Below are 12,638 nucleotides of genomic sequence, written 5' to 3' on the forward strand. Positions count from 1 at the left end.
GTTTCTCATGATCTAGCATGCCTGTGCCCCTTGTAACTTTGACATATTAGGTAGGCCCCCCTCTGTCTCCACTACTAGGAGGACAAACCCAGTCTATTAAGTTGAAATACCCCATCCCAGGTAACATATGCACCTTCTCCAGTCCACCTTCGAATAACTCGCTGGTCTTCACAGCTCTAATTAATTTTCATTAAGTTGTCCCATAATCTCCCTGCTTGAATTCTGTGCCCCAGTTAATCAAGTCATTTGCCTTTTTAATCACCATTTTTATCTATACTGCCAACTTCTTGGCCCTCAATACTATATGCAGTCCTATCATTCAATGGGCATATCCTATCCTGATTAGTCCTCCTAAAATGCATCACTTCACATTGCATTTCATCTGCCTGTCATAGACACAAGAGATTCTGCAGGTGCTGGAAATCCAGAGTACTTAGCCTGAAACACCAGCTCTTTATTCATCTCCATAGATGCTGCCTGACCTGCTGTGTTCCTCCAACATGTCATATATGATGCTTTTCCCACATCACTGAGATCACTCTGCAGTCAGACTACCCTTCTCAGAATCAGCAACTTCAGCAAATTTGTCAATTTTAAATGACATCTCTTTCTCTGTTAACTTAACATGGGTTGAATTTAATTTAATTAATATATTTGTCACATCACATACATATGCATAAACACATACACACATTAAAAGATGGGCAACATCTTTTCATTTCAAAATATATTAGTTAAAACTACTTTTGGATTCATTCACTTTTAAAGTACTCTCTACAGTTTGACTTCAGATAAATACATTCAAGTGATCAACAAACAATATATTGTAAATAGAAAGATTTTGTGATTAATCCTCAGTCTCAGCCCATCAAATGTAAGTACAGTACATTTATAACAAAACAGAGAACAAGTATCTGTGATATCCATGTATAAACAAACCATTTCTTCCTTTAAACATAACAGATGCATGTATCATTGACTTCTGCATCATCATGTTATTTATAACTTGGGTCAATATCAACAAACTTGATCATCAGAAATGTACACCAAGATGAATGCATTACACTTCCACATTTGCTTTATTGGGAATATACACCCTGAACCAAAACAATATGCTCTAAATTTTGCGATGAAGCATCTATTAAAACAGAGAAGTCAATAGTTTATTACTAGCAACCTTCTGACTGCATAAATAGAATTATATCCATACATCTTTCAATTAAAGACTCAAATACCATATACCCAACACACAAGACTCTGTAAATACATTGCCTCAATATATTATTCTACCAAAATATTAATAGCAGGAAGTCCTGACATTAGGAATACAAGTGCTCACAGCTGCTCTGCACAATTTATGCAACAGTTCTATGAATCTCAGCTCATCATTACAACAATAATGTGCTCAAATATCTATCTAATATATCAATAATCTATCAATAGCAGCTTCTGATTATTGATAAGCATGGTGGAAAGTAATACAGCACTAGAGATAATATAGTCATATCCACACAACAGTAATCCTTCAGATATTAATGGCTTCCACAAATATGAGCCCTCATCAAGAAAATTCAAATCTAAGCTAGTTCACTACTTACACTAAGTAAGCTCATACTGATCTTTTTAAATGTACAATAGGGACAGCCACGTTCACCTTAAAGTTATTTCTTGCACTACTGGCTTATGACAGCATGTTAACAATATGGGCCATTACAAATCATTTTGTTAGCACTTCAAAATTAATTTACTAATACATCTGTTTAATGCCGCATAGAAGCTTTTATTTCTCTTTGTCAAGCTGTGTGACCTGATACTGCCTTTTCTTTATCCATCTGGTAGTAACACCAGCAAGCTTCACCCTGGTGGGAGTGGGTGAGATGACTCCATCACGTTACTTCCAGTGACGCTGAGGAGACGCGGTCACACTCAGCACGTGAACGCAGGCTGTGCCATTGCTCAGATGAGGTCCGGTGTAGGTTCAGAAGCCGACGCCAGTGATTGGACTCGGGCGCACCCGTAGAGTACTGCCCAATGACAATCCGACCGACAAAATCATTGCTGCTTTTCATGTTGTGACCATAGACTAAAAAGGATGAAATAACACAATTAGAACTTTAAAATGTAAAATAATAAGCTTAAACTATGATCAATTGCATTCAAAGCCAAACTCCAAACAGTGCTCCAACTGGAAAAGCCCAGAACCACCAATGGTAAAAACTGATTCATCTCGGTGATCTCATCAATTGTCCATATTGATTGTAGTATTTGTAATTATTCCAAATTAAAATATTTGAATGTTTTGCTAACATAATTATTTTGTTATCAAAACTCATTAGCAAAGATCTTCAAAGGTATCATGCTACACGGTTTCAGCTGTGAAGCACGCTGAAATTTCAGTTCCAAATGTTATTGAAAACAAATTGGACAGCAAGCCACAGCAAGATTGAGCTGTAATGTATTTACCAAGTGTCAATTGTACACAAGAATATCAAGCAAAATATTTCTATATTTAAATTTTAAGATCATTATTTAATTTAATCTATCAATATATTTTAAATGTAACAAAAAAGGCTTTAGCAGATTAATGAAATCTGTGTTCAGCAAAAGCAAATACACTTAATAGTTTTGCACACAGGATTGCATTTCCCAATAGTAAAAGTAATGTATGATATTCTTATCAAACCTATCCACCAGCTGGAGGTGACATTTCAGTCACCTTGGTTCAGATTATTCACCGCAAATTTAGGCAAGCAAATAATCTGTTCAATCAAAAGAAAATAAAAAGTTAAAATATAACTTTCAAATGTATATTAAAAATTAAAAGTGAAATATTTTCAATTGAACTTTGAAAATGTTTGCCTTTTATTAATCAGTATTCTCCAATATGTAGAAACCACATTTTTTAAAAAAGTAACTGCCATTCAAACTCAATATTGTGTATGAATAACTCATTAAAACAAAATGAAAAATAAAGGTAATTATCTACGAACCAAATGGTAGCCCAAAATAGAAGTTTAGTAATAGATTAAAGTTGGTAAAAGATTATAGTTATAGATAAATGAAACAAATAACATCCCCATTAAAACCTCTGCTGCCCTCAACAGGTTCTGCAGTGAAGTGCAGCATTTAGAAAGTTGATTGCAAGATTAATTTCATATTTAGATAGAAATGTTCTACTAAAATAAGGATATAGAGCAAACATCAACTAATTAGAAGAATGAAACAAGCCTAGTGTAGGCAATATTCAGTGAAAAAATATTACTCAGTAGAGATAAATTAGTCCCAATAACTTCAAGAGAAAAAGTAGGATGCAGCTGTTCAGAACAACAACCTGAATGGAACACATTTAACTTTGTATTTTGCATCCAATATTCCAAATTGCAACATGACCAATAAACTTATTTCTGAAGTCACTGAAATTATATTGGAAAATGGCTCGACTCAGACATATAGAGAGCAATAAGAAATGCAGAGTGCTATCACTCGTTAAGCAAACATGAACAAGGACAATTTTTTTTAATAGCCTTTTTTTCTGACATGGACCATGCTTCATCTGAGAGTCGAGGTAGGTGAGCTGCACCAGTACACCATTCTCTGACTTACACAGTTTTGTTGATTTGACTTCCTAAGAGGGTAACTTTATAACTAAGCCTACAGTCTATTTGAAATGGCATTTAATTCATTCTGTCAGCAAGAAGCAGAACCATTTGCAATATTTTATTGGATCTTTAGTGGCATGAATCCCATATAACACGTGTATTACACACTGGTCCATTAAGATAATTCACCCACAATTTACTGACCAAACAATGGTAAGCTTAATACACACTCTGATAATAGTGTACAATCATTTTGCCAAAGAATAGATAGATACAGGATAACTGGCAAGCCACGACAAACTGCTGCCAATTTTCACCGTTAGCATCAAGAAATCAATAGCTTGCCATCAAACCCCCATGAGTTTCATGAAATTGCTACATTTGTGTTTTAATTACACATTTAACTCTTGTGGAAAGTTAGGGCAGCGAGTGATTTAATATCCATAGTAACAGTTCATGTCCCTGAGCCGAGGAAAACAATGGGTACAGTCTGTTTATCTCTTTTTGAATGTTGCAGTTCTTTATTTTGTTTTACCCTCACTTTATTGTTCTTTCTATCCATGATTCAACTCTAATTCACCTTATTTCCTTTCAAATAATTCTTTCTGAAAAGCAATAAGAAACCAGCTTCAAAAAATAGAAACAATCTCCTTAGGATATTTAAATGACGCTCCTGTAACCATGCGAATCATGAACTAGTTTCAGTATCTTGTCTCAATATGGTTTTCTCTCCATTTCAAGCTATTTTTAAGGTTCTATCAAATGGCAAGCTCCCCTTACAACAGCTGATTTAATTCTGGTGTACATTACTTAAACATGAAATGACTAGTGATTGCTGATGCAGCTGTGCTGTGGCTTTCTTGTGTTTTCACACACATTTCCTTACATCATGAATTGCCAGGCCATGCATCTGTTGAGATATTTAAAGGAATCAAACTGTCTCCTTCATATGAAGCGAGATAAACTAGAGGCCATGCTCCCCCTGTTTTGTAATGAAGTATGGAACGTTGCTGAAGACACTGACAAAAGGAAAATTATTATTATGAATTCCATCACGACCTCACAATCTACCTTTTCGTGATGTACTCCTTACTCCACATGCCCTGTACTTTCTTTGAACTATAACACTTTATTCTGCACACTGTTACTGTTTTTCCTTGTACGAGTTCAATAAACAGTAGTAATGAATTGATCTGTATCGATAGTATGCAAGACAAGTTTTTAAATGTACATGTGACATAATGAACTCATCAATTAATCAAAGCAATCATTCAAATTTGTTTTGAATACAGATAAAAACAAAGCTGTAGATAAAATGAAAATAACACAAACATGAAATCAACTGCTCTTTCCAGGGGGAGGAATGGTTCACATGTAATTGAAAAGCAATGTTAAAATTTTCTCTCTGTGTAGAATATACATCCCCTAATAATTTCTTTTAATAAATCACTTTCATGGAATTCAGTATAATAATTTTCAGTATAATAATCTCTCACTCATTATCTCCCCTTGCAAGAGTCTCCATCATCACTCTATAGTAGAAGTTCATTTCTGGCATTTCTGGGACATCTAAGATTATCCAGAAACTATTCAAGTAACATAGGATTGTTCTTTGCACAAGAGAAGCTTGATACTTAACCCCTGAAATTTCAGAAAGCCAGAAAAAGAGACTCAGTTGACTTATTATAATAGTTAACGTCATCCACTAGCGTAGGAGTGCCGAAAGGACAGAACTCAACTACACAAATAGAAAGATATTGCATTCCCTCATGAAGCAGCACCAAATAATTCTACTCAATTCCACAGACTGCCCTGAAGCCATCACCAATCAAATTAGTGGATGGTTTTTGGCTGGCAAAATCTAATTCCTGCTCTCTTGAGCATTGACGGCACTCAAAGCAGCTTGAACAGTACAGGCAACTTTCTAATAAGTGATGATAAAAACTGAACAGGTCAGTTAAGGATATTACAAATTGGATGTTGTGGATAATAGTGGCTTGCAGGACACTTCATAATTCTATCACTGTGGGTTTCATGGCCAGGGTAGCAAGGGGTCATTAGACTCTGCGTTACAATTGTTTCTTGAGGGTGTTATTCTGTTTACTAGAAGTATATCAGAAGACAAGTTGTCTCAGGAAAGGTTTCCTCTGTTTAACTTACAACCTTACCTTCTCCTCACTTGTAAATGAACAATAAGAGATAGCTCTCCTGCCACAAGATAGTTTCATTCTCCTCTGTGATTTTCAACAAATGAGGCACAGATCCGGTAGATAATCCAGAGACTTTTCCCCAGGGTGGAAATGGCCTATACAAGGGGGGCATAATTTTAAGGAATTTGGAGGAAATGTAAGTGTTTTTTACACAGAAGATGGTGAGTGGTTGGTATATGCTGCCAGGGGTGGTGGTAGATGCAATTACAATAGGGACATTTAAGAGACTCTTTCGCATGGATGAAAACAAAATGGAGTTCTATGTGGGAGAGAAAGGTGAGATAGAGTAGGTTAAAAGGTCAGCACAACATGTGGGCCACAGGGCCTGTACTGTGCTGTAATGTTCCATGTTCTGCAAATATGTGAGTAATCATTACCTGAGTAAACAAATCTATAGGAAAATGTGCAGTCTTTCTCCAATAAATAACTGCAAAATGCAAACATGCTCCTGATGTACAGTACCATTTTCCAGGGAAAATGGCTATTCATACCAGTCTATAACCTATTTCAGTGCTCCTCCATAGTAAGATCTGAATGACAAGATCACTGGAGCAGTTTGGTTGTTCAAGCTGGACAGGACAGTGAGTATCATGAAGTGAGCCCTGCCTAACAGCATCTGTCTGGTAGCACGGAGCCAACTGCTCTCTGCATCTTTGGAGGGAGTTATCCCTCTCACAATTTACAGGAGGCTTGGCATCAATTGCTCTCCTGAGAGAAGACAGAATGCAGAGGTTGGCCTTGTCTTTTGCAATGCATGTCAGGGTCATGAGTACTAAATCCCTCTAACAATCAAGGTGCTCACATAGAACAAGCGTGTTTGCAGATGCGTAATATCCGTCAAATTGAAGCGTTCTCAAAGAGCAGGCAAACTTCGTCTGATTACCCGTGTTACCTTCCTTCCTGCCTCCAATTAACACAGAAACACTAAAAGCAGGGGTGAAGTAGACTATTTATGTCTTCTAGCTTGCTTTACCATCGAATAAGATCATGGCTGATCATTTACCTCAGTGCTATTATTCAGCACACATTTCCCTTAATTCAGTAATCTGTCTATCTTTATTAAGAAGAAACACGAGTCCTCTGGAGCAAATAATTCCAAATTCACTGCCTTCTGTATAAAGACATTTCACCTCACTTCAGCCATGTAAGGCCGACCCCTTATTCTCAATATATGCCTCCTAGCACTGGGCTCCTCAAACGTGCAATCCTGCCTGAATGCTGCCCAAGAATCGGTAAGCTTCGATGAGATCTCTTCGATTCAACTTCTGAGAACATAACTCCAATCCTTTCAGTCCTTCAAAGTTCAAAAGTTCAAAGTAATTTCATTATCAAAGTAGATATATGTCACCATGAGATTCATTTTCTTGTGTGCATTTGTAGTAAATAGAAAGAAACACAAAAGAATGATGAAAAATTGCACACAACAGAGATGGGCAAACAACCAATGTGCAAAAGACGACAAACTGTGCAAATACAAAAAAACAAACAAGTATATAAATAAATAAGCAAGCAAGCAATAAATATTGAGAACCTGAGTTGTTGAGTCCTTAGAAGTGAGTTCATAGGTTGTGGAATCAGTTCAATGTTGGCGTGAGTGAAGTTATCTCCTCTGGTTTAAGAACCTGATCGTTGGGGTTTCATAACTGTTCCTGAACCTGGTGGCGTAGGACTTGAGGCTCCTGTACCTCCTTCTAGATAGCAGCAATGAGAAGAAAGCATGGACTAGATGGTGGGGCCCTTGAAAATGGATGCTGCTTTCCTGCAACAGCACTCCTTGTTCATAAGTCTTTAAGACATAAGATCTTGCTCAATGGTGGAGAGGGCTTCACCTGTGATGGACTGCACTATATCCACCCCTTTTTTGTAGTTTTTTCTTCTTTAAGGATATTGGTGTTCCCATACTAGACCAAGATGCAACCACTCTCTTACAGAAGTCCTGCCAATCCTTGAACCAGTCCAGAAAATCTCCATCACTAGGGCAAACAAATACTCGTGGAGTGACTAAAACATTTCTGAAGTGCTATCTCATTTAGGTACTATACAACTTCAATATAACTTTCTTATTTCTGTACTCAGATGCCTTATAATAAAAGGCAGCATACAACTTGATTTAGGAGACTGAATTAGAACAGTGCAGAGACGTTGGAGGGTTACAGGGCGAAAGAAGATACAGAGAAAAAGTGGAGGTTGTAGTGAGATATGGGGGGGGGGGGAGACCCATCGAGGGATTTGAAAAAAGGATTAAGAATTTTTTTTGTTATAGCTTCATGTAAACTGGAGCCAATATACATCAGAAAACCTAGCAGTGAGAGGTAACTAGGATCTGATGTTCAAATTCAGTGGCTGAGATACAGCAAGTAGAATATGAAACCAGCCTGGAATGCACTCTAATGGTTTCAGCCCTCCAAGAAGACTACAATCCTGTCACAGTTTGGAGGATTACATTCATTAATTACCCAAAAATCTATGCTAGCTAGAATCAGGGCTTTATGCTTTGGCTCTTGGTAGGGTTACCCATGCCAATCTGGCCAACCTCGACCGGTCATACTAAGAGTGATCCACCAGTCCTCCAGGTCTGGGGGGTTCAACTCAGGGCTAGCAACCCTGACTGGTCAAACAAAACTGTTATGGAAATAGCAATGAAGGGACAGACAAAGGTGAAGGGGCTTCATTGCTACCCTAAATGCCAGCAGGTGTAATGGGCAGTAAGTAAGTAATGGTTTCCGCAGCACATGAGCTACAGCAGGGGAGTTAGGTCATGCTATGGAGTAAGAAGCAGGCAGCTTTAAGCATTGGTATTGATACAAGATTCAAATATCATCTTGGGTTAATTAAAGTTGCAAACAATCTGATTCACCTTCTGCCAGAGTGAGGCACAGAAATATCCTCCAAAATACTTTGTGAATCATTTGATACCATGCCTTTCCTCAGCATCACTATCCAAATACCCTTCTGAAGAAAGAAACAAGCAATAGTTTCTCAGTAAGCTGTACGAAGAAGGTGACTGAGTCATCAACTCATATCTCCAATGTTCCCTAGAGAACCCTCCATGAAACAACTGTTTCATTTAAAAGATTAGTGTCCTCCTTTTAACTATCAACAATCTCTTACATTTAGTTAGTATTATTAACACGATAAAACATATCATGGCACACTGCAGCAGGGACATAATCAGAAATTAATAACAAGCTAAAGAATTAAAGTTCAAATTAAATTAATTATCAAAGTATGTACATGTCACCATATACTGCCCCATGATTCATTTTCTTGCAGGCATTCCCAGTAGAGCAAAGAAATACAATAGAATCGGTAAAACTACACAAAAAGTCAGACAACCAATGTGTTGACAACAACAAATTGTACAAAGACAAAAAAAAAAACAAATAATGTATAAAATAATAAATAATACTGAGAACTTAAGTTGTAGAATCCTTGAAACTGAATTAGTTCATTGTTGAGGTGAGTAAACTTGTCTATGATGGCTCAGGAGCCTGATGGTTGAAGGGTAATAGCTGTTCCTGAACTTGATAGTGTGGGACCTAAGGCTCCTGTACCTCCTTCATGATGGCAGCAGCAAGAAAAGAGCATGGGCTCTGTTTGCAAGATGGGCGACTAAAGCATTATTCATTGTGAATTTTAGGTATAGTCTTAATTAGTGATTTCAGCATCAGGATCCAATTTTTAAATTTGACATAATAGAGCATGAGACATAGAAGCAGAATTAGTCCACTTGACCCACTGAGTCTGATCTACCATTCTATCATGCCTGATTTATTATCCCTCTCAATTCCATTTTCCTGCCTTTGATGCCCTGACTAATCAAAAACCTATCAATCTCCACTTTAAATATACCCATGACTTAGCCTCCACAGCCGTCTGTGGCAATGAATTCCACAGATTCTATACCCTATGATAAAATAAATTCCTCCTCATCTCTGTTCTCAATAGACGTCCCTTTATTCTGAGGCAGTGGCCTCTGGTCCAAGACTACTCTGTTATAGAAATTATCCTCTCTACATTCACTCTATCTAGGCCTTTCTATATTTGATAGGTTTCAATAAGACCCCCCCCCCCCCCATTCCTCTAAACTGTAGTCAGTACAGATGCAGAGCCATCAGGCATTCCTTCCATTCCCAGAATAATTCTCATGAACCTTTTCTGGACCTTCTCTAATGCCAAGACATTATTTCTTAAATAAGAGACCCAAAACTTCTCACAATACTCCATGTGGTCTGACCAATGCCTTATAAAGCCTCAGCTTAACATCCTTACATTGCATTTGTCTTCCTTACCAATTATGCAACCTGCAAGTTAACCTTTAGGGAATTCTGTATGAGGACTCCCGAGTCCCTTTGCACCTCTAATTTTTGAATTATTTTCCCCCACTTAGAAAACAGCCTTTCCCTTTATACCTTGTACCATAATGCATGACCATACACTTCCATACATTATATTCCATCTTCACTTTGCCCATTCTCCCAATCTGTCCAAGTCCTTCTGCAGATTCCCTGCTTCCCCGGCACTACCTGACCCTCCAGTATCTTTATATTGTCTGCAATCTTGGCCACAGAGCCATCAATTCCATTATCCAAATCATTGACATCTAACATGAAAAGAAGCAGTCCCAACAACAGCCCCTGTGGAACACTGGCTAGACACCAGCAGCCAACCAAAAAAGGTCCCATTTAATCCCAAACTTTGCCTCCTGCCAATCAGCCAGACTTCTATCCATGCTAGTATCTTTCCTGTAATGCGGGTGAGGGCAGCGTTGATAGTGGAGGAAGGGAAGTCTCTTCCTTGAAGGAGGACATTTCTTTGTTCTGGAATGAAAAGCCTCATCCTGAGAGCAGATGCAGCAGAGACAGAGGAACTAAGAGAAGTGGATGGCATTTTTAAAGTGCCAGGTTGGGAAGAGGTATAGTCCATGTAGCTGTGAGAAAAATATATCTGTGGATAGACTGTCTCCAGAGTTAGAGACAGTGAGATCGAGAAAGGGGAGGGAGATGTCAGAAATGGACCAAGTAAATTTGAGGGCAGAATGGTAGATGGAGGCAAAGTTGATGAAGTCGATGATCTTAGTATAGGTACAGGAAGCAGGACCAATGCAGTCATTGATGTAGTGTAGGAAGAGTTGGGGAGTGGTACCAGTGTAGGCTTGGAACATAGACTGTTCCACATAGCTGACAAAAAGACAGGCATAGCTGGGACACATGTGAGTGCCTTTGATTTGAAGGAAGTGTGAGGAGCCAAAGGAGAAATTATTGAGAGTGAGGACCAGATCCACCAGACAGAGGAGAGTGGTGGTGGTGGGGAACTGGTTGGGTCTATTGTCGAGAAAGAAGCAAAGAGCTGTAAAGCCTTCCTGTTTGGAGATGGGGGTGCATAGGGACTGGACATCCATAATGAAAATAAGACAATTTGGGCCAGGGAACTTAAAGTCATTGAAAAGATCAGAAGATTCTCCTTTGTCTATCATGCTTGTCATTCCCTCAAAGAATTCTATCAGATTTGTCAGGCAAGATTTCCACTCAAGGAAACTATGTTGTCATTGGCCTATTTTATTATGTGATTATAAGCACTCCAAAACAATATTTTTAATAATGGATTCCAACATCTTCTCAACCACTGAAGTGAGGCTAACAGACCTATCATTTCCTTTCTTCTGGCCCTCTCCCTTCTTAAAGAGTGCAGTAACATTTGCAATTTTCTAGTCCTCCAGAACCATTCCAGAATCTAGTGATTCTTCAAAGATCATTACTAATGCCTCCACTTTCAGAACCCTGGGGTGTAGTCCATCTGGTCCAAGTGGCTTATCTACCTTCAGATCTTTCAGCTCTCCAAGCACCTTCTCCTTAGTAATAGCAACTACATTCATTTCTTCCCCCTGACATCTCCAATTTCTGGCATACTGATAGGGTCTTCCACAGTGAAGACTGATAGAAAATACTTATTAAGTTCATCTGACATTTCCTTGTTCCTCATTACTACCTCTCTAGTATCATATTCCAGTGGTCAGAATTCTACTCTTGCCTCTCTTTTACTCTTTATATATGTGAAAAAAACATTAGTGTCCTCTTTTATATTACTTACTAGCTTATCGTCGTTTTTCATCTTATCAAGTCAAGTCACTTTTATTGTTATTTATTATGCCTTTGTTGTTGCCTTCTGCTGGTTGTTAAAACCTTCATACTAATTTTTGATATATGGTATCAAAGTTCAAAGCAAACTTATTATCAAAGTACATATATGTCGCCATATATAATACTGAGATTTATTTTCGTGCTGGCACATTCAGTAAATCAATGAAACATGGTAGAATCAATGACAGACTGCACTCAAAAGGACGAACAAACAACTAATGTGCAAAATCCAAAAAACAGTCTCTTTGGCTTTTAAAAACGCAAACACAAGGAAAACTGCAGATGCTGGAAATTCAGGCAACACACTCAAAATGCTGGTGGAACGCAGTAGGCCAGGCAGCATCTATAGGGAGAAGTACAGATGTTTCGGGCCGAGACCATTCATCAGGATGGACGAAGGGTCTCGGCCCAAAACATCGACTGTACTTCCTATAGATGCTGCCTGGCCTGCTGCGTTCCACCAGCATTTTGTGTGTGTGTGTTGTTTGTCTTTGGCTTTTATGCTGTTTTTGACTTCCCTTGTTATTGACAGTTGTGTCATTCTCCCTTTAGAATATTTCTTCTTTGGGATAAATCGATCCAATGCGTTCCGAATTGCTCCCAGAGACTCCAGCTATTACTTTTCTGCTGTCAACCCTGCCAGTGTTATCTTCCAATCAACTTTGGCCACCTCCTCTCTCATGCCTCTG

General features: G+C 38.3%; 1 protein-coding gene across 3 annotated transcripts in view; it reads right to left on the minus strand.

Annotated features, from left to right (window-relative positions):
- Positions 1 to 620: 620 nt before the first annotated feature.
- The window catches only part of syt17 (synaptotagmin XVII), a 115,820-nt gene continuing 103,802 nt past the window's right edge, over positions 621 to 12,638 (minus strand). For all 3 annotated transcript variants that reach the window (XM_073060539.1, XM_073060540.1, XM_073060538.1), the window contains one exon: positions 621 to 2,083. In XM_073060539.1, coding sequence (XP_072916640.1) covers positions 1,887 to 2,083 — 197 coding nt within the window. In that variant the 3' untranslated portion in view covers positions 621 to 1,886. The remainder of the gene's footprint in view (positions 2,084 to 12,638) is intronic.

Source organism: Hemitrygon akajei, chromosome 11 (assembly GCF_048418815.1).
Source record: "Hemitrygon akajei chromosome 11, sHemAka1.3, whole genome shotgun sequence".
Lineage (NCBI taxonomy): Eukaryota > Metazoa > Chordata > Chondrichthyes > Myliobatiformes > Dasyatidae > Hemitrygon > Hemitrygon akajei.